The sequence below is a fragment of the Phyllobates terribilis genome, unplaced genomic scaffold (genome assembly GCF_046119375.1).
Source record: "Phyllobates terribilis strain yellow unplaced genomic scaffold, ASM4611937v1 Scaffold_327__1_contigs__length_2127877, whole genome shotgun sequence".
NCBI classification, from domain to species: Eukaryota; Metazoa; Chordata; class Amphibia; order Anura; family Dendrobatidae; genus Phyllobates; species Phyllobates terribilis.
The window spans coordinates 1,666,070-1,693,284 of NW_027363087.1; the positions used below are offsets into that span (position 1 = coordinate 1,666,070).

The 27,215-nt window shown below is 44.8% G+C and overlaps 1 protein-coding gene across 1 annotated transcript in view; it reads right to left on the reverse strand.

Moving 5' to 3' along the window:
* Positions 1 to 27,215, reverse strand: part of LOC141221657 (protein ELYS-like) — a 120,174-nt gene that overhangs the window by 17,479 nt on the left and 75,480 nt on the right. The window contains exons 25-31 of the mRNA XM_073666554.1: positions 26,120 to 26,267; positions 12,262 to 12,363; positions 11,873 to 12,074; positions 11,480 to 11,680; positions 10,887 to 11,268; positions 4,370 to 4,539; positions 357 to 1,803 (exon numbers count right to left, since the gene is read on the reverse strand). Coding sequence (XP_073522655.1) covers positions 357 to 1,803; positions 4,370 to 4,539; positions 10,887 to 11,268; positions 11,480 to 11,680; positions 11,873 to 12,074; positions 12,262 to 12,363; positions 26,120 to 26,267 — 2,652 coding nt within the window. The remainder of the gene's footprint in view (positions 1 to 356; positions 1,804 to 4,369; positions 4,540 to 10,886; positions 11,269 to 11,479; positions 11,681 to 11,872; positions 12,075 to 12,261; positions 12,364 to 26,119; positions 26,268 to 27,215) is intronic.

The window sequence follows — 27,215 nt, forward strand, 5'->3', positions numbered from 1 at the left end:
CCCTACCCCATTTTCTCTTTCCCTTTATTTGGTTGCCTTTCCTTTCCCTTCATCCCTTTCCAGACCCCTTGTTCGCTATACTGTAAAAATTTCCTAATAAAAAGAATTTTAAAGAAAAAATGTATTTGTCTAGAAGCCGGATATCATGGAGAATATCAGATGGCTGAAATACTCCTGCACGTTAGGGACTATGTCACAGGTTCAGCACCTATACATAGTATGAGTCTACTAAACCATGATGTTTCTATGGGGATCAGAGTTTTACCCAGTAGTACCATGATCCACATGTTGCGTCAACATTAAAGTTTCTTAGCATGGAACCATTATTTTAACAGGAAACGGAGGTCTAAACAAACCTTTTGGTTTTCTTCCACGTCTTGGTGTAAGTGATGAGAATGCAAATTCAACAGGAGTGGCATCTGGCATTGTAACAATGTTAGCTTTAGTCCTTGTTGAACGGGTTGTTCTCTTCTGCTCTTCATCGACATCAGCAGAAGCCTCTATATCTGTTTTACCAATAGACTTTTTTGCAGTTTTTCTAGAATTGACTGTGATCACCTCTTGTGCTGTGACAATATTGTCATCTGTATCTTTTTTATCAATCTGATTTTCTGATTTGACTCTAGACCATCTTAAGAGTAGCCTTTTAGGAGAATGAGGAGGGCTGGAGTCAGGTTTGTTGGAAGCCTGTGAGGCACCAAGCTCAAAGTGTTTGACCAACTCATTCACAACTTGTTTGTTCCTTAGTCCCCTTGTACGTGTAGAAACAAGTGGTTCAGTCTCAACATTCTCAATGTTTGATTCACTTTCCCTCTCTTGTAGTACTTTGGACGATCTAGTAATTCTAGTAGGTGTTGTCGGCATTACAGTTTTTACATCCACAATATCTCCTGTATTTATGTGGTTATCCAATGCTGCAGCTTTTCCTCTGCGGGTTCTAGCAGGAGAGGCTGGCATCTTTGTTACAATTTCTTCTGTAACAGTGGTTTCCCTTTCTGTGGACTGAGTTTGATCAGAAGCAGAATTTTTAGTTCTTCTAGAAATTCTTGTGGTAGTAATGGATGGTTGGTCCTCTTGTTGGATTGATAATGTTGTACTTAAGTTTTCAGGATTATCCTTGGTTTTTCTACTGCCTCTTTTAGGGGTTGTAGGAAGTGGAAGGGTATTGTTGGTATTGTCAGATACCTTAGTAGTTCTCCTGATACTTCTGCGAGGGGTTGGAGGCTTTATTAGTATAGTAGATTTGCCTTCAGTTGGAGAAGTCTGAAATTCATCCAGATTAAGCTTCTGCTCATCTACTTTTTCAGGGGGTGTTATCCTTAGAACTGTGTTAGAGTTTGTTTGCTTAACCTTGTTTACAGGTGTCCTAGCGATATCGTGTGCATTTCTGAGTTTCCTTTCAGTTTCATTTTCAGAAACTGAATCACTATTAACTTCTTCCGTAAAATCCTTATCCCTATTTTCTTTAAGAGCATCGAGCACGTTTTCTGCAATGGCTGCATTGATAGGTTCAGGCATAAAAGGCAGTGTTTCAGTAACCTTAGTCCCTTCCTCAGTGCCAAGAGCCAAGGCATTATCACAAGTTTCATCACTGCTAACTGTAGCTGTCAAATTGACCTTTTCATCACTGAGATCACATGGATCCATTGACGGTGCTTTTAAGGTTTTTAAGGCAGATTCATAATTGTTGCAATAATAACGGTCAGCATTATTCTCCCCATTAGGGTCCTCAACGGCTGAACTTATTTGTTGATATGTCACCTCTGGTTCAGGGTCTTTAATATTCACGGTGTAATCCAAATCCTGAGAAAAAAACAACTTATAGTGTTTATAACACATAGTGACAGTTGATAAGTAAAAGAAAAGACAAGTTAGCAGTCATTTTGCTTTGCTGTCTGCAGGAGAGGAACTTGGTGTCATCCGGTTGTCTAGATCAGTGGTCCCCAACCTTTTTTGCACCAGGGACCGGCTTGAAGCAAGATCATTTTTCCATGGCCCAGCAAGGAGGGGGTGGGGTGGGCAGGGCTTTGGTCATATGGGGGCGGGGTAATGGAGGGATTTGGAGTTTAGTGCATACTTATCATATAGTGTAGACCAGGTCCCCGCCAGGAGCTATGCCAGGAGCCCCACATAATGTGCTGTGCCAGGAGCCGCATCACTGAGGCCCCATCACGCCCTGCAGCAGGACAGGGCAGCTGTCCTGACAGCTGCTGTTCAGCTGCATTTACTTCATCCCAGGGGCGGACACAGACTGTAGTGGGCCCCTGTGCAAGAAATTTTTGGGGGCCCCCCCCGCCCTTCATAAGGCAACAAAGTTATGTAAACATAACCCCCCATGTGCATCTCTCACCCCCCCATGTGCAGCTCACCCCCGTGCATCTCTCATCCCCCTCCGTGCATCTCTCATCCCCCTCCGTGCATCTCTCATCTCTCCCCTCCCTCCCATGTGCATCTCTCATCTCTCCCCTCCCCCCATGTGCATCTCTCATCTCTCCCCTCCCTCCCATGTGCATCTCTCCCCTCCCCCCCATGTGGATCTCTCATCTCTCCCCTCCCCCATGTGCATCTCTCATCTCTCCCCTCCCCCCCATGTGGATCTCTCATCTCTCCCCTCCCCCATGTGCATCTCTCATCTCTCCCCTCCCCCCCATGTGGATCTCTCATCTCTCCCCTCCCCCATGTGCATCTCTCATCTCTCCCCTCCCCCATGTGCATCTCTCATCTCTCCCCTCCCCCCATGTGCATCTCCCATTCCCCCCACTCCTAGTTAATTGTATTTAAAAAAAAATAAAACTTGTTATACTTACCCCCATGCGATCCCTGCAGAATCCTGGCGCTCGTCCAAATCGCTGACACCAGGTTCTCCTGACTTCCGGCCATGTGACGGCGCCGTCACATGACCGGAAGTCAGGGGAATCATGAAGGTGCTGCCGCAGCAGCGCAGCGCTAAGATGTCCCGGACCCGGCGCTTAGCATGCTGGAGTCAGGGCAGTCATGCCCTGATGGCGGCCCTGCTGGAGGCTGGAGGGGCCCCCTCTCCCCGCGGACCGGCTGAAAAACCCCAACGGCCCGGTCCTGGTCCGCGGACCGGCGGTTGGGGACCTCTGGTCTAGATGACTACTTGCTCTTCCTTATAAGTGGAAATATAATTCAAAGTCAACAAGTATATGAAATTATTCATGCAATACAGAGGCGTAACAGAATATTGGTCTTGGCCACAAAAAAAGTAAAACCATACCTTTATGTCCCCTGATTGCAAAGCATTTTTTTGTTTGCACCTCTGTTAACATTACTCATTCATTTGTCTGATGAATGTAGTGCAGAGTGTCAAAGAAGCATGAAAAAGACGCTGACAATCATCATAGCAGCGCCAGCAGAGTAATATTTTGACATTTAGACTATTTTGTGTCCTCTTAGGACATCAGAACAAAGCAATTTAGCAGAAGACATAGAAGATTTGGATGCCACCAAGGAGAATCAAAAGCTCCAGGTACAGATAAAATAATCTTACGATAACGATTTCACGGGATGACACTACTGAGGCCAGTTGGACAGTCCCCATACTGACGGGTGAAAACTGTCCTGTTGCCAATTCAATCAAAATTATGTCATTAGATCTGCAAACAAATGGGGCTGCAGCAGAAGAACAGAGGCAAGCAAGAGAAAAATAATGGTCTGCAATCAGAGTAAAGGAATAAAGGTGTGGTGCTAGGTAACAGAAAATAGCAGCTAATATCAGTAACACAATACAACATAAGAACACTATAATAATGGAAACTCTTGTAGATACACTTATGACAACCAGCACTGCACACCAGAAAGCTAGCATTATATGAATACAAGGTCGTTGTAGGTTAAACCACAGCGGTAAGGTTTGATTTTATTTAAATATTATAGTGTTTAAAGGGAAGCGGTCACCAGTGAATCGGGCTCTATGATTGCAGTCAGGTATGTTCTTCCAGTAACTGCTCTGACATTTCAGAGCCGGCTTCTCCTCCTACTGGTTTAGTTGATTGAAAGGCACACAGATGGGAAAGTTCAATCGACGAGAGCAGCGCAAGGAGAAGTCGGCTGGGGCATGGCGTCGTACTAGTCAGGTCTCTCCTTATGGTCCCTGACTGGCTCTTCAAACTAATTGTTCTCTCAAACACCATTGTGTTTAAAAGAATGACATACCTGGCTGTAATACAAACGGAAAGCTCTAGGTAAAATGGTTTTGTTTAATAAAAAATGAACAAAAAAACCCTGTTAGAAACAAATTTTACATAAAAAAAAACAACAACAAAAAAGATAGACAATGCATCGAAGCCTAACTTTTTCTCACACTTCTACAGTAAGCTTAGAAGCAAACTGTGGTAACCATCATTACCTGAATCTCCGCAAAGTGAGAAAATAGGGGTGCGATAGAAGGAATTTCCTTAACAATTAGAACATTCTCCTCCATAATTTGCAGCTCAGATTCATGCGCTTTCTTTTCTTGACCAAGATTTTCAGAATGGGTACTCTCAATTTCTTCACTATCATGAATACTAATCACAGCTGAAGAAAAGAAATATATATAATTTTTATTTTTTTTTTTTCAAAAAAAGGGCCGCCATTCAAATACATACAAGCTGTTAATACTGAGAAGTGCAGATACCCCTGTCCATTTTACCATTTTCATTTCCAATCTGGTAGAACAGGGTTCCCCAACTCCAGTCCTTAAGGCCCACCAGCAGATCATGTTTTCAGGATTTCCTTACTATTATTTTGACCGATTGTAGTGTCATTATATGCGGTGGTTTCACATGTACAGACAACAAAAATGCGGTATTAGAACACAGCGTTTTGGACGCAACAAAAATATGCTGCATTCAAAGTGCTGCTGAGTGCTGATCGGAGGGACGTAGCGGCTAATGAACCAGCAGTGAGCTGTTATTTAATGGCCAGGGACCAGGCACCTTCCCAGGCTAAAAATACCAGCTCACAGCAGCCGCATAATTTACATGAATAGAAATGCTAATTAAGACTGGGTGAATGTGACTAGCTTTTGAAGTACAAAAACGTTGTAAAAAACGCATGTAAAACACCAAAGTTACTTATCGGTAGCCGGTTTTTCCTGAACCCATGACAGCACACCTTGAGAGGGTTCCGCCCCACCAAGGACAGGAAACAGTCTGAAATAAAAGGGAGGTACCTCTCTCTCGCTTCAGTTGGTTTCCTGTTCTTGATGGGAACCAGTCTGTGGAAGAAAAGAATGCTGTACCTGGATCTGTTCCGGTGTAAAAGAGTGGGCACCGGCCTGTGCACCGGGTTCCAGGCTTCAGAAGCGCCGTCCAAGGCGCAGTGGTCTGCGGGGAACCGGAGCCCTGCTCACCGCCTGCGCACGCTCGGACACGGCCCCAGGGAACCATGGACGGCGCTTCTGGAGCCTGGAACCCGGTGCACAGGCCGGCGCCCGCTCTTTCACACTGGAACAGACCCAGGTACAGCATTCTTTTCTTCCACAGACCGGTTCCCTTCAAGGACAGGAGACCAACTGAAGCGATGGAGAGGTACCGCCCTTTTATTTCAGACAGTTTCCTGTCCTTGGTGGGGCGGATCCCTCTCAAGGTGTGCTGTCATGGGTGAGGGGAAAAAACGCATGTAAAATCTGCATGTAAAATCCGCATGCGATTTATCTGCCAAGGAGAGACAAAAACGCTCAGGAAATTTCAGCTTCAAATCCGCATCGTGCGCAAATACCCTTACACAGGTGATGGAATTACTGCCTGTGCAGGTAATGTAATTATCACCTGAGCAATACTAATGAAATCCTGAAAACGTGACCTGTTGGTGGGCCTTGAGCACTTCAGTTTGGGGAAGACTGTTGTAGAACATAAACCCTGAATCGAGTTTGCACTGCATAGATAGTTGTAGATAAAATAGGCCATACGCTTCAGGTTCTAGATGGCTGGAAAAGCCCATTAAGATTAAACTCCATTTAGATGCCTTTTTATGACAGCTGAAGATTGAATGCAGATATCTTAAGAAAAATGCAAGTAAGTTTTGGATTTTTTGAGGGGATGTTGTTGGGTGCTGGCTGTAGTTGAAAAGTGTTTCGATGGCAGATCTGCATCGCATAAATTTATGCTGACACTAGGCCACAGATAACAGCAGAGAATGCATCATATTTTATAAATACAAATTGCTGATCAATCTTCTAAAACGACCATCTTTACAGTGCAACCATGACAGACGAGCCATTCAGGATATCCCTAATGGTTTGCTTTAGTGTTCTTTGAGGGTCAGCTCGCATATGATCACATGCATTCAAGAAATGGCAAGTGTAAGGGGAAATGACATGGTCTTATCATGCACAGCCACACTTTGCACATTGTATTGACAGGCTGATTTTACAGAGGACCCAGCATATCTGCTTAGTATCTGCAACAAAATGGACATGCTGTGCATTTCATTACTCAAAGACTGTCCTCAAATCAACACCATTCCTCTGCAAAGTGTGAATAGGGCTTTAACCCCTTTACAACCCAAGGTGGTTTGCACATTAATCACCAGGCCAATTTTTACAATTCTGACCACTGTCACTTTATGAGGTAATTACTCTGGAACGCTTCAACGGATCCCACTGATTCGGAGATTGTTTTTTCGTGACATATTGTACTTCATGATAGTGGTAAAAATTCTTCGATATCACTTGCGTTTATTTGTGAAAAAAATGGAAATTTGGCAAAAATTTTGAAAATTTAGCAGTTTTCAAAATTTGAATTTTTATGCCCTTAAATCAGAGCGATATGTCACACAAAATAGTTAATAAATAACATTTCCCACATGTCTACTTTACATCAGCACAATTTTGGAACCAAAATTTTTTTTATTGGGGAGCTATAAGGGTTAAAAGTTGACCAGCGATTTCTCATTTTTCAAACAAAATTGACAAAATCATTTTTTTAGGGACCACATCATATTTAAAGTCACTTTGAGGGGTCTTTATGACAGAAAATACCCAAAAGTGACACCATTCTAAAAACTGCACCCCTCAAGGTGCTCAAAACCACATTCAAGAACTTTATTAACCCTTCAGGTGCTTCACAGGAATTTTTGGAATGTGGTTGAAAAAAAATTAACATTTAACTTTTTTCACAAAAATGTTACTTTAGACCCAATTTTTTTTTATTTTCGCAGGGGTAACAGGAAAAAATGGACCCCAAAATTTGTTGTGCAGTTTCTCCTGAGTAAGCAGATACCCCATATGTGGGGGAAAACCACTGTTTGGGCGCACGGCAGGGTTCGGAAGGGAAGGAGCGCCATTTGACTTTTTGAATGTAAAATTTGCTTGAATAATTAGTGGATGCCATGTTGCATTTGGAGAGCCCCTGATGTGCCTAAACAGTGGAAACCCCCCACAAGTGACACCATTTTGGAAACTAGAGCCCTCAGGGAACTTATCTAGATGTGTGGTGAGCACCTTGAACCCCCAGGTGCTTCACAGAAGTTTATAACATTGAGCCGTAAAAATAAAATTTTCACATTTTTCCCACAAAAATGTTTTTCAGACCCAATTTTTGCATTTTCATAAGGGTAACAGAAGAAATTGCACTATGCAGTTTGTTGTGCAATTTCTCCTGAGTTAGCAGATACCCCATATGTGGGGGAAAACCACCGTTTGGGCGCGCGGCAGGGTTCGGAAGGGAAGGAGCGCCATTTGACTTTTTGATTGTAAAATTAGCTTGAATAATTAGCGGATGTGCCCCTGATGTGCCTAAATAGTGGAAACCCCCCACAAGTGACACCATTTTGGAAACTAGACCCCTCAGGGAACTTATCTAGATGTGTGGTGAGCACCTTGAATCCCCAAGTCCTTTACAGAAGTTTATAACATGGAGCCATGAAAATAAAAAAAATCAAACTTTTTCCACAAAAAGGATGTTTTAGCCCCAATTTTTTTATTTTCACAAGGGTAGGAGGAGAAAATGGACCCCAAAAACTTTTGTGCAATTTCTCCTGAGTACACCAATACCCCATATGTGGGGAAAATACAGTGTTTGGGCGCACGGCAGAGTTCAGAAGGGAAGGAGCACTGTGTGACTTTTTGAACGCAAAATCGGCTGGAATCGAGAGCGGACCCCATGTCGCGTTTGGAGAGCCCCTGATGTGCCTAAATAGTGGAAACCCCCCACAAGTGACACCATTTGGGAAACTACACTCCTCAAGGATTTTATCAAGGGGTATAGTGAACATTTTGAACCCAGAGGTACGAGACAGAATTTGATGACATTAGGTCATCATATTGAATAAGTTGTCATTAGTCTTGAGCGCAAGGGCTCGCTGCTTGAGTTTGCATCGGGTACTCGGGTATGCACCATGTATCACGGGTGCTCAAGTGAAATGCTCGAGTCCCTGCCCGCATGTTTCACGGTTATTAGACACCCCCAAAAAAACATGCTGGGATCGCTCGTGCATGGCAGGCAATCCCCACAAGGTTTTTTTGGCCACGAAGTATGTGGGGCGGAGACTCGAGCACCCGCGATACTCAATGCATACCCGAGCACCCAATGCAAACTCAAGTAGCGACCACTTGCGTTCAACACTAGTTGCCATATCGTCATTTTTTTTTTTCTTTTGAAAAAAAAAAAAAAACAACCCTAACATTAGCACAACCCTAACCTCAACCCCAACCCCAGCGTTTATTTTTCACGCCGTTCCTAGTGCGGTATAAGTGATTAGACGACTTTATTCTTTGGGTCGGTGCGACTACAGAGATACCAGAATCATATCGGGTTTTTATGATTGACAGCTGTCACACACTAAAAGACACATTTTGTAAAATCTAGTTTTTGCATCGCCATATTTTGAGAGCTATAATTTTTCCATATTTTGGTCGGCAGTCATGTGACTGCTTGCTTTTTGCGGGATGAGTTGACGTTTTTTATTGGTACCATTTTCAGGCACGTGCCATTTTTTGATCGCTTTCTATTCCAGCTTTTGGGAGGCAGAATAAACAAAAACCAACAATTCAGGAATTGTTTTTTTTTTTAATTTTTTTTTATTCTACTCCGGGTGTGGTAAAATTGATAAGGCAGCTTTATTCTTCAGCTCCATACTTACTCCATACTCCATATTTATTCAGCTCCATACATCTAGTGACGCAGCCGTCCAGTGAGCGCAGCCTTACTTCATACACTTGTATGCAGCGAGGCCGCGCCTCATCTAGTGATGCAGCTGTCCAGTGGACGCAGCCTTGCTTCATACACTTATATGGAGTGAGGCTGTGCCTCGTCTAGTGACGCAGCCGTTCAGTGGGCGCAGCCTTGCTTCATACACTTATATGGAGCGAAGCCGCGCCTCGTCTAGTGACGCAGCCGTCCAGTGGGCGCAGCCTTGCTTCATACACTTGTATGGAGCGAGGCCGCGCCTCGTGTAGTGACGCAGCCGTTCAGTGGGCGCAGCCTTGTTTCATACACTTATATGGAGTGAGGCCGCGCCTCGTCTAGTGACGCAGCCGTCCAGTGGGCGCAGCCTTGCTTCATACACTTGTATGGAGCAAAGCCGCGCCTCGTCTAGTGACGCAGCTGTCCAGTGGGCGCAGCCTTGCTTCATACACTTGTATGGAGCGAAGCCGCGCCTCGTCTAGTGACGCAGTCTTCCAGTGGGTGCAGCCTTGCTTCATACACTTGTATAGAGCGAAGCCGCGCCTCGTCTAGTGACGCAGCTGTCCAGTGGGCGCAGCCTTGCTTCATACACTTGTATGGAGCGAAGCCGCTCCTCGTCTAGTGACGCAGCTGTCCAGTGGGTGCAGCCTTGCTTCATACACTTGTATGGAGCGAAGCCGCGCCTCGTCTAGTGACGCAGCTGTCCAGTGGGCGCAGCCTTGCTTCATACACTTGTATGGAGCGAGGCCGCGCCTCGTCTAGTGACGCAGCCGTCCAGTGGGCGCAGCCTTGCTTCATACACTTGTATGGAGCGAGGCCGCGCCTCGTCTAGTGACGCAGCCGTTCAGTGGGCGCAGCCTTGCTTCATACACTTGTATGGAGCGAAGCCGCGCCTCGTCTAGTGACGCAGTCTTCCAGTGGGTGCAGCCTTGCTTCATACACTTGTATGGAGCGAAGCCGCGCCTCGTCTAGTGACGCAGCTGTCCAGTGGGCGCAGCCTTGCTTCATACACTTGTATGGAGCGAAGCCGCGCCTCGTCTAGTGACGCAGCTGTCCAGTGGGTGCAGCCTTGCTTCATACACTTGTATGGAGCGAGGCCTCGTCTAGTGACGCAGCTGTCCAGTGGGCGCAGCCTTGCTTCATACACTTGTATGCAGCGAGGCCGCGCCTCATCTAGTGATGCAGCCGCTCTGACCGTGAGTAAGCATAACACCCATTGTAGTCGATGAGCATGCTGACATCAATTTTTTTGTGGACCGATTGCCTGCAAAAAAAAATTGAAGACAAATATACGAATAGAAACATGTCTGCTTCTGATCTAATTTGTACATCAAATTCGTCCCCTAAATGGATCCATACAAAATAAAAGCGAACCCTCGGATCCATGTGCTCTAAATGGATGAGAATTGAAACAAACTGATGTAGTCTGGCTTTTTTTGTGCACAAAAAAAAAGAGGGGGACTCTAAATTAATTCTTAGTCTTATTTAATGCTCATGCAGAGGTTCTTGAAACTTGGTCTGAGCGCAGACCATAATGCACAAGTTATCTGCGGGTCTCACACCTTGATATGAACAACCTCATAGGCATAAATGTGGCAGAGGAGATATAATTACATTGCTAATTATGGTAAAGATTTCCTCCAAAGCCACATGTCAATCTCTGCCGCCTCTATACAATGGTGTGTGAGTATTTTATGCGCTGCTCTACCTGCAATCAAACATGAGCACACACAGGACATCATGGATGTGACATACCTTTCTCTGGTGTCTCCAGGGCTTCCACAATTGGGTGGTGGACATCTCCAGTTACTAGCACACGGTCCAGCTCAGCATGTGGCTGCTGTTCACTACCTGAAGAATTCACAGTTGTTGAAACCACCTTGTCCTCAGGTGTTGGAGCATCATGATACTCTAGTGTTGTCTGGTTAGACCTTGCAGACACATGGCTTGCGTCTTGGCTAGCCTCCATTTTGCTTGGGCTTCCATCTTGAATTCCAGATGAAGATTCATCCATTTCATCATTGTCTGTATTGGCATCATTTTCGGTAAGCATAGCCACTCTTTCTGCCCACATAGTGTCTCGACCAGACTTCAGAACAGGAGAAATTCTGGGCTCTTCTTGCTCAGTTGACAAAATCTGTTAGTAAAATATTGCTTAGTATTAAAAAAAAATGATGCGACAAAAAAAGAACTAGAGGAAAACTATTTAAGGTGTTAACGAACACAATTTTTTTTTTTTAACATGACATAAAAAGGTGCTCAATTCATAAATGTTAAAAACAGTGTAATATACTTACGTTAAGCATGCCCACATCAAATCAGACCACTATGCATAATGCGAGACTTACCCCTTTACTAAATTTCTTGCTAATTTGCTCCATAAAAGAGATTTTTAGTTGTCTGGACCGTAAAGGAGGTGCAATTGATCTTCCAGGGGAAACTGAAGGAGAGGCCAAAGGAGTTGTGTGTGTACTGGACCTCAGAACAGATTGGCGAGTGCGTGCAATATAGTCAGAAGCCCTTGTGCTTGCCATCAAGGCTTTTGCCTTCTAGAGAGAAACGCACAAAAAAAACGTTACTACAATAAGATTTGATGAGCAGCATCAACAAATGAACAGACCGTAGAACAAATGTTAGGACTCAAAGCCCGAGTAATTAATGGAGTAGAGCATAAAGCTATTATGCGATGCATCTCAATCCTTTGCTAAACAAAGTAAAAATGTATGATGCTGAACCCTTACCTTTACCACCAGAGGTGTCTGCAGCAAGCTAAACTCCGATGCTTTGGAAAGGTTTTTTATCGGTGTAGATTTGAGAAGACTTGATTGGACAGGGCTGGAAGTCAGCAGGAAAGATCTGCAAGGTGTTTTGTAACCGACATTTGCAAAATCTGTGCCAAAGGAGGGTTCTGCCAGGACAGGGTGGACGGGAGAGTCCAACAGCCTGTAACATACAAACAACTAGGTTTATAAAAGGCATCACAATTACACATGATAAAAAAAATGCTATAACAATTAACAAGGTTGGTCCACACAGGACATAACTGATTACGGACGGGGAGCCCTTCTGTGTGTACAAACCAATCCAAAAGCACAGTAGGCAGCAGCATGGAAAAAAATGTACCACTAACCTGGAGTCTCTTCTAGTTTTCAATATTGGTTTACCAACAAAAGCATCATGTATTTCCATTTTGGCATCTTGAGAAACTGGACTTGGGCTTTCATCTGTCAAACTGAAGAGCAGAAAAATCACATTCAGCTATTTCCATCTCTAATAGGGTTATGGAATGGAAAAGTAATTAAAGAGTTTTTTCATGAATGGACAACCCACTATTAAATGGTCCCAGAATGGTGCTGCACAAAAGGAAAAAATCTTTTTTTTCTATTTCTATTTTATTATTATTTCCGCTTATTTTTCTACTCCCTTTCTTTTACCTTCTGGTATTTTCTCGGCTTTATTTTACCTTGGCATTCTATCTTTTCATTGCTTCCCCTACACAACTCATTCCACATATCCACATACACATGCCAGGAAAATATTCTCCATTCTCTCCTGTGGGAGGATCTCACTGCAGGGGGCATCTTCTTAAGTGACCACTTGAGACATAGTGATATGTCACCTCTGGTCACATGATCTCCACCTAATGCTCCATTAAGGCGACACGTGTTGTGCTGGAGCGCAACGTCACATGTCATTAGAGGTCACACGCCTTAAACATGGCGCGGCCCACATTATCAGCTTTCTAGATAAAGCAGCAGATAACACTTTGCGCTCTACGCACTGAAAGTTATGCCATTCCTCAGCGCTGTTGCCACAGACCTTGTGCTATGTCTTTTCTCTCAGTCCTGCAATCTAGTAAAATAATAATAATCTTTACTTATATAGCGCCAACCTATTCTGCAGCGCTTTACAATTCAGAGGTTCACACACAACAGTCATAAGTAACATAGCTAAACATAATACAATAATTAAAGCAAAAATAATAATGACCCTGCTCGTAAGAGCTTACAATCTACAATGAGGTGGGGGGTGACACAAAGTGCAGGGGCCTATTCACAATAATCGTCCAGCCATCTTGAGGGGATGAGCGATAGATAAAGGCTGCATGAGCTCGTCAACAGCCAGAATCTGTAGAGCTTTTGGGTTCGGTGGAGACTTATGTTTGGAGAAATAATGAATGGGCTATAAAAATATAAAAACACTTCGATTAGGGAACGAGATAGGCCACCCTAAACAGGTGTGTTTTTAGGAAGCACCTAAAACCGTGTAAGTTGTGGCTCGTCCTAATTTCTTGGGGTAGAGCATTCCAAAGAATAGGTGCAGCTTGGGAGAAGTCTTGGAGCCGGGAGTGGGACGTATGGATTAGTGCGGATGTTAGTCGATGGTCGCTTGCGGAGCGTAGAGAACGAGTAAGCTGATAAACAGAAATGAGGGAGGAGATGTAGGGGGGTGCTGCACTGTGTAGAGCTTTGCGGGTGAGAATAAGCAATTTAAATTGGATCCTATAATGTATAGGCAGCCAGTGCAATGACTGGCATAGAGCGGAAGAATCTGAGTAACGATTAGCCAGATAGATGACCCTGGCTGCAGCATTAAGGATGGACTGGAGAGGGGAAAGTTGAGTGAGGGGGGGGCCAATTAATAGAGAATTACAGAAGTCAAGGCGGGAGTGGATCAGGGCAAAAGTGAGGGTTTTTGTGGTTTCCAAGGAGAGAAAGGGGCGGATTCTAAAGATGTTCTTCAGGTGCAAGCGACAAGACCGGGCAAGAAATTGTATATGGAAGGTGAAGGAAAGATTGGTGTCAAACACAACGCCCAGACAGCGCGTCTGCTGGCTCAGCGTCATTGTGGTGCCACACACGGAGAGGGATATGTCAGATTTAGGGAGGTGAGTAAAAAGTGGGAGCAGAAGTTGTTCAGTTTTAGAAAGGTTGAGTTTCAGATAAAGAGCGAACATGATGTTGGAAACTGTGGACAGACAGGATGAGGTGTATAGTTGTGTGTCATCAGGATAAAGATGTTACTGAAAGCCAAATTTGCTGAAGGTCTTTCCAATTGGGGCAGTGTAGAGAGAGAAGAGAAGTGGGCCAAGGACTGAACCCTGAGGAACCCAAAAAGCAAGAGGAAGGGGGGGGAAGAAGTGGAGCCAGCGAATGATACACAAAGAGCGGTCAGATAGATAAGAGGAGAACCAGGAGAAAGCAGTGTTTTTTTAAGCCAATTCAGTGGAGCATAGAGAGGAGGTGGTGGTCAACGGTGTCGAAAGCTGCAGAAAAGTCAAGAAGAATGAGCAGAGAGTAGTCACCGTTACGTTTTGCTGTCAGAAGGTTCATTGGTTACTTTGAGGAGTGCAGTTTCTGTAGAATGTAGAGGGCAGAAGCCGGTCTGTGATGGGTCTAGAAGAGAGTGAATGGAGAGGTAAAGGGTAAGGCGGGAGTAGACCAGGCGCTCCAAGAGTTTAGAGATAAAGGGGAGATTGGAGACTGGTCTGTAGTAGTTTGTGCAGGAAGGGTCAAGAGAGGGCTCTTTTAATAATGGAGTAATGATGACATGTTTGAAGGAGAAGGGGAAATTACCAGATGAGAGGGAGAGGTTGAAGATTTTAGTTAGGCGAGTAGTGATGACTGAAGAGAGAGACTGGAGTAGGCGAGAGAGAATAGGGTGCATGGACTGGCATGAGAAGAAGAAGAGGAGCCTGGAGACTACTTCTTCTGTGACTGGGTCAAATGTGGAGAGTGATCCAGAGGAGATGTGGGGAGGGATGGGAGTCACGGAACATGGTGGCTGGTAGCTGATTTCCTGATAAATGTTCTCTGCGAAGTAGGAGGCCAGGTCGTCAGCACAAATGTCTGTGATAGGGGCCAGCACTTTAGGACTGAGGAGGGAGTGAAAGGTGTCGAAGAGTTTTTTTGGGTTGTTGGATAGTGAAGAGATCAGGGTGGTGAAGTATGTCTGTTTGGCAACATGAAGAGTTATAGGTTTTTAACAAATTCATAGTGGATAAAGTTTTCTAGTGTGCGAGTTTTCCTCCATAGGCGTTCAGCATTCCTAGAGCATGTAGTGCCGGCGTCCCTGCCCTCTGCTAGGCAGGGACGCTGTTCCCCTCACCGCTCTGCTCCGTGCCCGGCGTCCCTCTCCCGCTCTGCTGGCAGCGCGCGCTCCTTCCCGGCCAATGTGCTTAGGGCGCGCGCGCGCGCCCTCCCTCCCTCTTAAAGGGGCCGCGCGCGCCGTCCTAAGGAGTCCCCGGCCAATGGCCGGAGGACTTTACCATATATAAGGCACCTCCTCCAAAATGGAGGTGCCCGAGCAATGTTGTTTGCACCTGTGTCTCACCTGTGCTTCAGCCCTCAGGTCCCGTTGCCAGTTACCTGCCAGATTCCTGCCAGATTACTTGCTACCTGCCTGCTTGCCTGTGGTCCGACGGTCTGCCTTCCAACTCCTGTCAGTCTGTCTATGGACCAGCTTGCCCGCTCACCTGGGAGCGCATATCTGCTACCTGCCTGCTAGCCTACCTGGAGGCTCCGCCGTCACGTGCTGTGACCACCTGCCTGTCCAGTGACTCCTGCCCGCTCACCTGGGAGCGCTCATCTGCTACCAGTCTGCTTGCCTACCCGGAGGCTCTGCCGTCACGTGCTGTGACCACCCGCCTGTCCAGAGACTTCTGCCCGCTCACCTGGGAGCGCTCATCTGTCGCCTGTCCGCTGGTCTTCCTGGAGGCTCCGCCGTCACATGCTGTGACCACCCGTTCATCCAGAGACTCTCGCCTGCTCACCTGGGAGCTCACGTCTATCTTCAGCCGCCACAGGTCGTACCAACCCTATACCTAGAGACTGCCCCGGTCACTTGCCGTGACCTCCAGCCCGTTCACTCAGAGACTGTCCCGTTCACTCAGAGACTGTCCCGTTCACTCAGAGACTGTCCCGTTCACCTGCTGAGACTTCCAGCCCGTCTTCCCTGGTCGCCACCCGCTCCTTTACAAGGACCGCCCCCTTGTATAGTAGCTCAGAGGTTCCGCCTCCCAGACCCGTTACAGAGCATCGCTGGAGAAATCGGGTTTGCGGTGTCAGCCAGGGCTGTTTTACTTTGTGTTTAGAGGTTCTGAGGGTGAGGGGCGCTTGTTGGTCCAGGGTGCTTCTGAGAGTGTCATTGTAGTGATTTACAGCCAGATAAGGACAGGAAAAAGAGGAGATTGGGGACAGTGATGAGTGAAGGGAGTCTATGAGGGTTAATGGCTTGTAAATTTCTGAATGTGTGATAGGTAGGAGTGTGCTGGGGTGGGCAAGGATTTGTGAGCGTGAAGGAGAGACTTATGATCAGAGAGGGGAAGAGGGGAGTTATCTAGGTAGGGGATTGAACAAAGCCGTACAAAGACCAGATCAAGGGAGTTTCCGTTGTTTTGTTTCTCAGAGGATGATATTCAGATGCGATTCCAACTTATTCTTTGATTCATGTGTTTCTGGCAATTCTGGTTGTTCTATATATGCTCTGTTTCTGGATGATGTGACTGGCATAGCTCATAGCAAGCTACAAAAACATTAATCTACAGTGGGTACGGAAAGTATTCAGACCCCTTTACATTTTTCACTCTGTTTCATTGCAGCCATTTGGTAAATTCTAAAAAGTAATTTTTTTTTTCTCTCATTAACCCCTTAAGCCCCACGGGTGGTTTGCACGTTAATGACCAGGCCAATTTTTACAATTCTGACCACTGTCACTTTATGAGGTAATTACTCTGGAACGCTTCAACGGTTCCCCCTGATTCTGAGATTGTTTTTTTGTGACATATTGTACTTCATGATTGTGGAAAAATTTCTTCGACATCACTTGCGTTTATTTGTGAAAAAAACAGAAATTTGGCGAAAATTTTGAAAATTTTGCAATTTTCAAAATTTGAATTTTTAAGCCCTGAAATCAGAGCGATATGTCACACAAAAGAGTTAATAAATAACATTTCCCACATGTCTACTTTACATCAGCACAATTTTGGAACCAAAATTTTTTTTTGTTAGGGAGCTATAAGGGTTAAAAGTTGACCAGCGATTTCTCATTTTTCCAACAAAATTGACAAAACCATTTTTTTTAGGGACCACATCACATTTGAAGTCACTTGGAGAGGTCTTTATGACAGAAAATACCCAAAAGTGACGCCATTCTAAAAACTGCACCCCTCAAGGTGCTCAAAACCACATTCAAGAACTTTATTAACCCTTCAGGTGCTTCACAGGAATTTTTTGAATGTGGAAGAAAAAAATGAACATTTAACTTTTTTCACAAAAATGTTACTTTAGACCCAATTTTTTTTATTTTCACAGGGGTAACAAGAAAAAATGGACCCCAAAATTTGTTGTGCAATTTCCCCTGGGCACGCAGATACCCAATATTTGGGGAAAAAACACTGTTTGGGCGCACGGCAGGGCTCGGAAGGGAAGGAGCGCCATTTGACTTTTTGATTGTAAAATTTGCTTGAATAATTAGCGGACGCCATGTTGTGTTTGGAGAGCCCCTGTGTGCCCAAACTTTGGAGCTCCCCCACAAGTGACCCCATTTTGGAAACTAGACCCCCCAAGGCACCTATCTAGATTCATAGTGAGCACTTGGAACCCCAGGTGCTTCACAAATTGATTCATAAAAATGAAAAAGTGTTTTTTTTTTCACTTTTTCATTTTTACGAATCAATTTGTGAAGCACCTAGGGGTTCCAAGTGCTCACTATGCATCTAGATAGGTGCCTTGGGGGGGTCTAGTTTCCAAAATGGGGTCACTTGTGGGGGAGCTCCAATGTTTGGGCACACAGTGGCTCTCCAAACGCAACATGGCGTCCGCTAACAATTTGAGCCGATTTTCCATTCAATTTGTTACCGGACACCATGTCGCGTTTGGAGAGCCCGTGATGTGCCTAAACAGTGGAGCTCCCCCACAAGTGTCCCCATTTTGGAAACTATACCCCTCAAGGATTTTATTAAGGTGTATAGTGAACATTTTGAACCCAGAGGTACGGCACAGAATTTGTTTACATTAGGTCATCATATCGAATAAGTTGTCATTATTCTTGAGCGCAAGTGCTCGCTACTTGAGTTTGCATCGGGTACTCAGGTATGCACCATGTACAGCGTGTGCTCGAGTGACATGCTCGAGTCCCTGCTCCGCATGTTTCACGGTTATTAGACACCCAAAAAAAACATGCGGGGATCGCTCGTGCATGGCAGGCAATCCCCGTAAAGTTTTTTGGCAGCGAAGCATATGGGGCAGAGACTCGAGCATGTCACTCAAATACCCACGATACTCAATGCATACCAGAGCACCCGATGCAAACTCAAGTAGCGAGCACTTGCTCTCAACACTAGTCGCCATATCGTCATCTTTTTTTCTTACTTTTGAAAAAAATCCCAGCCCCAGCACAACCCTAGCCCCAGCACAACCCTAGCCCCAAACCCAGCCCTAACCCTAGCCCAATCCTAACCCAAGAGTTTATTTTTGACGCCGTTCCTTGTGCGGTATAAGTGATTAGACGACTTTATTCTTCGGGTCGGTGTGATTACAGCAATGCCAGAATCATATGGGGTTTTTATGACTGACAGCTGTCACACACTAAAAGACGCATTTTTTGTAAAATCTAGTTTTTGCATCGCCATATTTTGAGAGCTATAATTTTTCCAGATTTTGGCAGACAGTCATGTGACGGCTCGTTTTTTGCGGGATGACTTGACGTTGTTATTGGTGCCATTTTCAGGCACGTGACATTTTTTGATCGCTTTCTATTCCGATTTTTGGGAGGCAGAATAAACAAAAACCAACAATTCAGGAATTTTTTTTTTTTTTTTTATTCTGTTCCGCGTGTGGTAAAATTGATGAGGTAGCTTTATTCTTCGGGTCAGGACGTTTACAGCGGTACCACATTTGTATCATTTTTCTATGTTTTGGCGCTTATACACAATAAAAGCTATTTTATAGAAAAAAATATTTTTTAGCATAGCTTTATTCTGAGAGCTATAACTTTTTTATTTTTCGGCTGATGGAGCTGTATGGCGGCTTGTTTTTTGCGGGACGAGATGACGTTTTCAGCGGTATCATTTTTATTTATATGCGTCTTTTTGATCGCGTGTTATTCCACTTTTTGTTTGGCGGTATGGTGATAAAGCATTGTTTTTTGCTTCGTTTTTTTTTTTTACCGTGTTCACTGAAGGGGTTAACTAGTGGGACAGTTTTATAGGTCAGGTTGTTCCGGACGTGGCGATACCAAATATGTGTGCTTTTATTGTTTTTTTTTTTGTTTTTTTTTTTATAATAATATTTATTGATGGGTACATTATATTTTTATTTTTGGTGTATTATTTTTTTTATAATATTTTTGCACATTTTTTTTTTTTTTTTTTTTTTCCCACTTTCACACAGTTTATACACTTTATTACTTTGTCCCACTCTGGGACTTTCACTTTTTTTTTTCTGATCGCCTGCATGGCACAGGAATGAAGCACCATCCCTATGCCATGAAGGCTGTCAGAAGTGCACAGTGTGAAGATTGCTTGGAGATGCACTGCGCATGCCCAAGCAATCTTCCTGCTCTCTGGTAACCCGGATGTTGTCATGACGACATTGGGTCGTCATGGCAACACCCGGGAAGCCTTTGCAGACTGCGCTGGAAGCCGGAAGAGGAGGTGAGTATCGCCGATCACCTCCCCTTGCCCCCGCAATGCCGCGATCGACTTCGATCGCAGCATCGCGGGGGTTAATGTGCTGGGAGCGGTGCAGGACCGCTCCCTGCACATAGTACCGGGTGTCAGCTGTGACAATCAGCTGACACCCGGCGGCGATCGTGCCCGCACAACCTGTGTGCGCGCGCGATCGCCATGACGTACTAATACGGGTCTGGCTCTTAAGTCCCAGGGCACAGACGCGTATTAGTACGTCAGATGTTATTAAGGGGTTAAAAGTACTCTCTGCACCCCACTCTCTGCACGGAAAAAAAAATCAGAAATTAATAAATTTGCAAAAATTTCTAAAAGAAAAACTGAAATATCTCATGGTCATAAGTATTCAGACCCTTTGCGCAGTATTCAGTAGAAGCACCCTTTTGAGCTAGTACAGCCATAAGTCTTCTTGGGAATGATGCAACAAGTTTTCACACCTGGATTTGGGGATCCTCTGCCATTCTTCCTTGCAGATCCTCTCCAGTTCCGTCAGCTTGGATGGTGAACGTTGGTGGACAACCATTTTCAGGTCTCCCCAGAGATGCTCAATTGGGTTTAGGTCAGGGCTCTGGCTGGGCCAGTCAAGAATGGTCACAGAGTTGTTCTGAAGCCACTCCTTTGTTATTTTAGCTGTGTTCTTACGGTCATTGTCTTGTTGGAAGGTGAACCTTCGGCCAAGTCTGAGGTCCAGAGCACTATGGAAGAGGTTTTCATCCAGGATCTCTCTGTACTTGGCCGCATTCATGTTTCCTTTAATTGCAACCAGTCGTCCTGTCCCTGCAGCTGAAAAACACCCCCAAAGCATGATGCTGCCACCACCATGTTTCACTGTTGGGATTGTATTGGGCAGGTGATGAGCAATGTCTGGTTTTCTCCACACGTACCGCTTAGAATTATCACCAAAAAGTTCTATCTTCATCTCATCAGACCAGAGAATCTTATTTCTCATAGCCTGGGAGTCTTTCATGGGTTTTCGAGCAAACTCTATGCAGGCTTTCCTATGTCTTGCACTGAGGAGAGGCTTCCGTCGGGCCACTCTGCCATAAAGGTCCGACTGGTGGAGGGCTGCAGTGATAGTTGACTTTGTGGAACTTTCTCCCATCTTCCTACTGCATCTCTGGAGCTCAGCCACAGTGATCTTGGGGTTATTCTTTACCTCTCTCACCATGGCTCTTCTCCCATGATTGCTCAGTATGGCTGGACGGCCAGGTCTAGGAAGACTTCTGGTGGTCCCAAACTTCTTCCATTTAAGGATTATGGAAACCACTGTACTCTAAGGAACCTTGAGTAATGCAGAAATTCTTTTGTAACCTTGGCCAGATCTGTGACTTGCCACAATTCTGTTTTTGAGCTCCTTGGGTAGTTCCTTTGAGCTCATGATTCTCATTTGGTCTGACATGCACTGTGAGCTGTGAGGTCTTATATAGACAGGCGTGTGCCTATCCAAATCAAGTCCTATCAGTTTAATTAAACACAGCTGGACTCCAATTAAGGAGTAGAACCATCTCAAGGAGGATCACAAGGAAATGGACAGCATGCGACTTAAATGAGCAAAGGGTCTGAATACTTATCACCATGTGATATTTCAATTTTTCTTTAATAAATTTGCAAAAAATTCTACATTTCTATTTTTTTCAGTCAAGATGTTGTGCAGAGTACTTTAATGAGAAAAAAAATTTACTTTTTAGAATTTACCAAATGGCTGCAATGAAACAAAGTGAAAAATTTAAAGGGGTCTGAATACTTTCCGTACCCACTGTACATGATACACTATAATTTATGGGATTTATACCCTACCATGCTATTAAAATACTCTGCCTCCCTATTTAATAGTCTACTGAGCTACCACTGGGCGATAGTATGTAATAGTAATGTACTTTTTAATTATTATTCTACCGCATCCCAAAGCCAATTGGGAATTATGTTCTTACATTCCTTTGTATCTCATGCATACCAGGTTTATACTTATACTTGTTATGCCTAAATTGTTAAATTTTTGATTATTTTGTTTTCTTTTGTATCTTTCAGTATTGATAAATGTCTAATTTTAGACTGAAGTGTCAATTTTATTTTTTTTTTACAGTGGATAGCTTTTCTAAATAAAAAGTATAGTTCATCAGCATTTACCCTGGAGTGCCAAGTTCTTTGTAACACTGTTCACTAAATGTACTTCGCTTTTCTTTTTCCCCCACACTTACTCTACCACCATGCTTGTATATACCCTTACAGTTTTTGTTCCACTAATCCTCACTCCTTTGCTATCCCCAAACCCCAGCATCCTCTATCCAAATAATAATCTCTCAATCCCTCTTACCTCCCACCTGACCTCATCTGCAGACCTGCTCCTCAACCTCAGATCTCGCCTACTAAAACATAAAACAAGCCGGCCTCTTTCCTTTCACCTGCTTTCTTGCACTCTGCTTGTCCTCACTGCTGGCGACATATCTCCCAATCCTGGACCCCCACACAGCTGCTACCTCCCTCTTATGCCCCCTCATATCGCTGCCTACCTAATATGAACTTCCGCAATCTCTCCTACATTAAACACGTCTCAACGTCCACCCCCCTGCTCCCCCTCTCTGGAGCACTCTGGAATGCCTGCTCTGTCTACAATAAGCTCCATGTGATTCATGACCTCTTTAACTCTCGCAATCTATCCTTCCTGGGCTGACACCCTCCGACACTGCCTCCCCTGCTGCGCTGTGCTACAGCAGCCTCCACTTCACCCATACTCCTCACCCTGGTAACAGGCATGGTGGAGGAGTGGGTCTTCTTTCTACCAACTGGACCTTCAACCCAATATCACCTCTACAGTCCCTAAACCTCCCTTCTTTTAAAGTCCACACTGTCCGCATCTACTCTCTTTCCAACCTCCAAGTGGCCGTCATATACCGACCTCCCGGCCCTGCCACTGCCTTTATTGAACAATTCTCCACCTGGCTTCTTCACTTTTTCTCTGCTGACATTCCCACCATCATCATGGGTAACTTCAACATCCCCACCGACACCCGCCAGTCAGCAGTCTCCAAACTCCTGTCGCTTACTTCATCTTTTGGACTTTGTCCTCCTGAGCCACCCACACAGACGGACACACACTAGACCTCATCTTCACTCGACTCTGCTCCCTATCTAACCTCACAACCTCCCCTCTCCCCTTATCTGGCCACCATCTACTCACGTTCTCATCCCTGTCCTCTTCACCTGTCAGCCATGTCCAGCAACCATAACACCCCCCGCAGAAACCTCGCACATCTAGACACTCACACACTCTGACTCTATTCTACCACTAGCATCCATATCTTCACTCCACGACACAGTCAGCGCCACTGCTTTCTACAATGCCACTCTCACATCAGCTATTGTCGCGGTCGCCCTACTCGTGCATGGCAGAGTGCGACAAATCAAAAGAAAACCCTGACACAATAACCTCACTAAAAAGATTCGGCAAGTGTCCAGGGTTGCGGAGCGGTGTTGGAGGAAAACACATTCGAAAGAGGACTTCACTGCATTCAAACACGCAACACTCGCACTCAAATCAGCCCTCACCTCTGCTAAACAGGCCCACTTTACATCCCTTGTATCTTCCTTATTCTACAAACCCAAACAGTTATTCAACACTTAACTCCCCTCCTCCGTCCAGCACTGTCCCCTCCGACCTCCCTAATCGCTGCTGAGGACTTTGCCACACACTGCAAAAATAAGATTGACCAAACAAGGCAAGTCTTTATTGTTCGACCACCACAAACTCCTTTGCATACCAGACTAATGCCCTTATGCCATAACCACCCTCTCGATCATCAATGAAGGTGAACTTCCTCATCTCCTCTCCAAATCACACCTCACTACTTGTGCACTTTACCCCATCGCATTCCACCTCCTCCCCAATCTCACCACCACACTTATTCCATCCCTAACCCATCTCTTCAACCTATCACTAACATCTGCTACCTTCCCCTCTGCTTTCAAACATGCCACAATCACGTCTATCCTCAAATAAACATTGCTCGACCCAACTGCTAAGTCCAGCTATCGCTCCATATTGCTGCTCCCATTCGCCTCCAAACTCCTTGAACAGCAGTTCACGCTGAACTTTCCTCTCATCTAACTCTCTTCGACGACCTACAATCTGGCTTCTGTCCTCACCTTTCTACTGAAAAGGCCCTGACCAAAATCACTAACTTACTTATAGCCAAAGCTAACAGACAATTATCAATACTCCTCCTTGATTTGTCATCTGCCTTCGACACAGTTGACCACTGCCATCTACTACAAATCCTCTCTTCCTTTGGCATCAAAGACCTTGCCCTCACCTCATACCTTTCCAACCACACATTTAGAATCTCCCACTCTACCTCCTCATCCGGCCCTCACTCTGTTGAAGTCCCTCAAGGCTCTGTCCTAGGACCCCTACTCTTCTCCATCTATACCCTTGGCTGGAGACCACTCAAATTCCCATGGCTTCCAGTAGCATCTGCATGCTGACGACACTCAGATCCACCTCTGCTGTCCAGAATCCCTGAGTATCTATTTGCCATATCCTCCTCCTCTCACTTCAAGCTTAATGTGGATAAATCTGAACTCATTATCTTTCCTCCATCTCACATATCTTCCCCACCTGATCTATCTGTAGTAATAAACTACATCAAGCTTCCCCCCGTACCGGAAATCCGCTGCCTCAGAGTAACCCTTGAATCTGCCCTATCCTTCAAACAGCACATCCAAGCTCTCGCCACCTCCTGTTGCCTCCAGCTTAAAAATATTTCCAGAATCCGTCCTTTCCTAAACCCTCAATCTACTACATGCTTGTGCATACCCCATCATCGCCCGCCTCAACTACTGCAACATCCTCCTCTGTGGCCTACCTGCTAACACTCTTGTACCTCTCCAGTCCATCCTTAACTCTGCTGCCTGACTAGTTTATCTCTCTCCTCGCTACTCTTCTGCTTCCCCTCTTTGCAAGTCCCTTTACTGGCTCCCAATTCCCCAGCATATCCAGTTCAAACTTCTACTAACACTGACCTACAAAGGCATCCATAACCTTTCTCCTCCGTACATCTCCAAACTAATATCCCGATATCTTCCCTCACGTAAACTCCAGTCCTCCCAAGACCACCTTCTCTCCTCCACACTCATTAGTTTTTCACCCAATCGCCTAAAAGACTTGTCCCCAATATTCCCCATCCTCTGGAAATCTGGCCCCAACACGTTTGATTAGCCATCACATTCGGATCCTTCAGACAGAACCTGAAAACCCATCTTTTCAAGAAAGCTTACAGGCTGCCATGACCTTGCTGCCACCTCACCAACACCAGAGCTACTGCAACCCCTCAACCTACTGTCTCCTTCCCCATCATCCTGTAGAATGTAAGCCGCAAGGGCAGGGCCCTCTTCCTCCTGTACCAGTCTATCATTGTTAGCTTCTTTACTGTAAGTGATATGTATTTTGCATGTAACACCTTCTCATGTACAGCACCATGGAATCAATGTTGCTATATAAATATTTAGGGTAGAATCCTACTTGAGCACACACGAAGCAGGACGGACACTCATCTTCATGTCTCCTGAGGTCACATGACTGCCGCAGTCAATCGGTGGCTGCAGACTGACAGCAGCCTTCACATTTCTATCCTGAGGCGAATAAACTTTTTGCAAAGATGTAATTATGAAGATTGTAGTCAATCAGTGGCTTACATGAGTCATGAGACATTATTGTTCATCAAGACACTGGCGGAGTACACAATCTATGAGCAATGCAGATCCAGGAAGTAGAGAATTTTTTAATTTATGGGGCCAGCAATAAAGGAGTCTTTTAATGGGCAACCACTTTAAAAAAAAAACAAAAAAAAACTTTTGTTTTAAACAAGTCAGTTAAAGGGGTTGTCCGGTATTGGAAAAAATATATATTTGCAATGCATGTATGCACTTAAAATATGTATTTAAAAAAAAAAGGCATACTCACTTTCCAGCACATTACATGTCCAGGCTGACTGCTGCAGTCAGGGGACCAAGAGCACTTCATAAGAGAAACATACTTAAATGATATTTCTATATCAGACAACCCTTTAATGTCTCACTATTCTATTAATTTATACCATTTGAGTTTTACATGACTAAGCAGAACAAGACAAGTCTCTTGACTACAGCTACAGAACTCTACAGAAATGGTCTCCTACCAAAAGCATTTTAATGTCACTGTGCCACAAAAGATACATTGGTTCAAACATAGAAGAGCTTAAGTACTGTGTAGGAATGGGAGTACCATAAATGGATTCTCAGATGAAAGCCCAGGCACATTTCTTACCTTTTATAAGGAGAGAAGTCTCTACTCTCACTAGCTGCAGACACTTCCTTTATTTTCAGCAGCACGTTACGGATAAAGTCAGCTTCGGTAATCACACTCCCTGAGGGAGCCGGTTTTGCAACAGTAGATAAAGGTTTGGGTCTTGTCACTAGAATAAACAAGAAACTGTTGCTTAGTGTTGAATATTTTGGATATGTATTTGTATTTTAACAATGGTAGAGTAGTCAAACCTACAGACATTACAGGCCGCTATCCGGTGACAACTCTGCTGCCCGCTAGAACTGTCTGCCGTCACCATGTAACTGAAGACTGCCGAATCATGACTGAGTGCAATCAGCACAAATTAACAATTCTCCTATATTCTAAACAAGAGTGGGTGGTCATGTGCCAACTTCATTGAGAGTAGTGGCCGAGAGAGTCAAACCGGCTGCAACTATGCAAATTGTATAAATACCCAATTGAAAGGGAAATTGTGGCAGTGTGCACATTGTAAACTTATCACAATTCGGCAGTGTGCAGTCACAGACTGCAGAATTCTTTTTAGCCTGGAAAACTCCTTTAATACTATTTCATCTACACTGACAAATCATCTGAAGAATGATGAATAATGAAGCCTCTTTTCTGGCCTTCATAGGACACCATAGTCAGCAGCTATGACGTCACCAGCTCCTTCCGCCCGTGTGGTTACCAGGGATGCTACCGGACGGAGTGCCCTGGCTCTACATAGCACTTAGGAGATTACAGCTCCCTGCTTTACGGCATGGCCCAGGACCTGACAGCAGGTAACTGTGGGCTTCGGAGTACGTACAGGGGAGTAGACACCCCGCACTCTTTACTTACCAGGAATTCACGCCTCTAATCAAGGGACCAGCCCCACTAACTGTATGCTTTTACTAAGCACCGTGTATTCATTCTTACAGACTATGAGCTATTTAGCGGCATAGCAGGCACGTTTCCAATAGCAGCAGCATTTCTTACCATGCAAATGGACGTTAAACAGAGAAACATTATATTTATTAACGCTTTGCCTAAATATCATATATAGCTTGTCTCCTTAGGAATATTATTTTATTGTCCAAGTTAATTTCCATTGTGA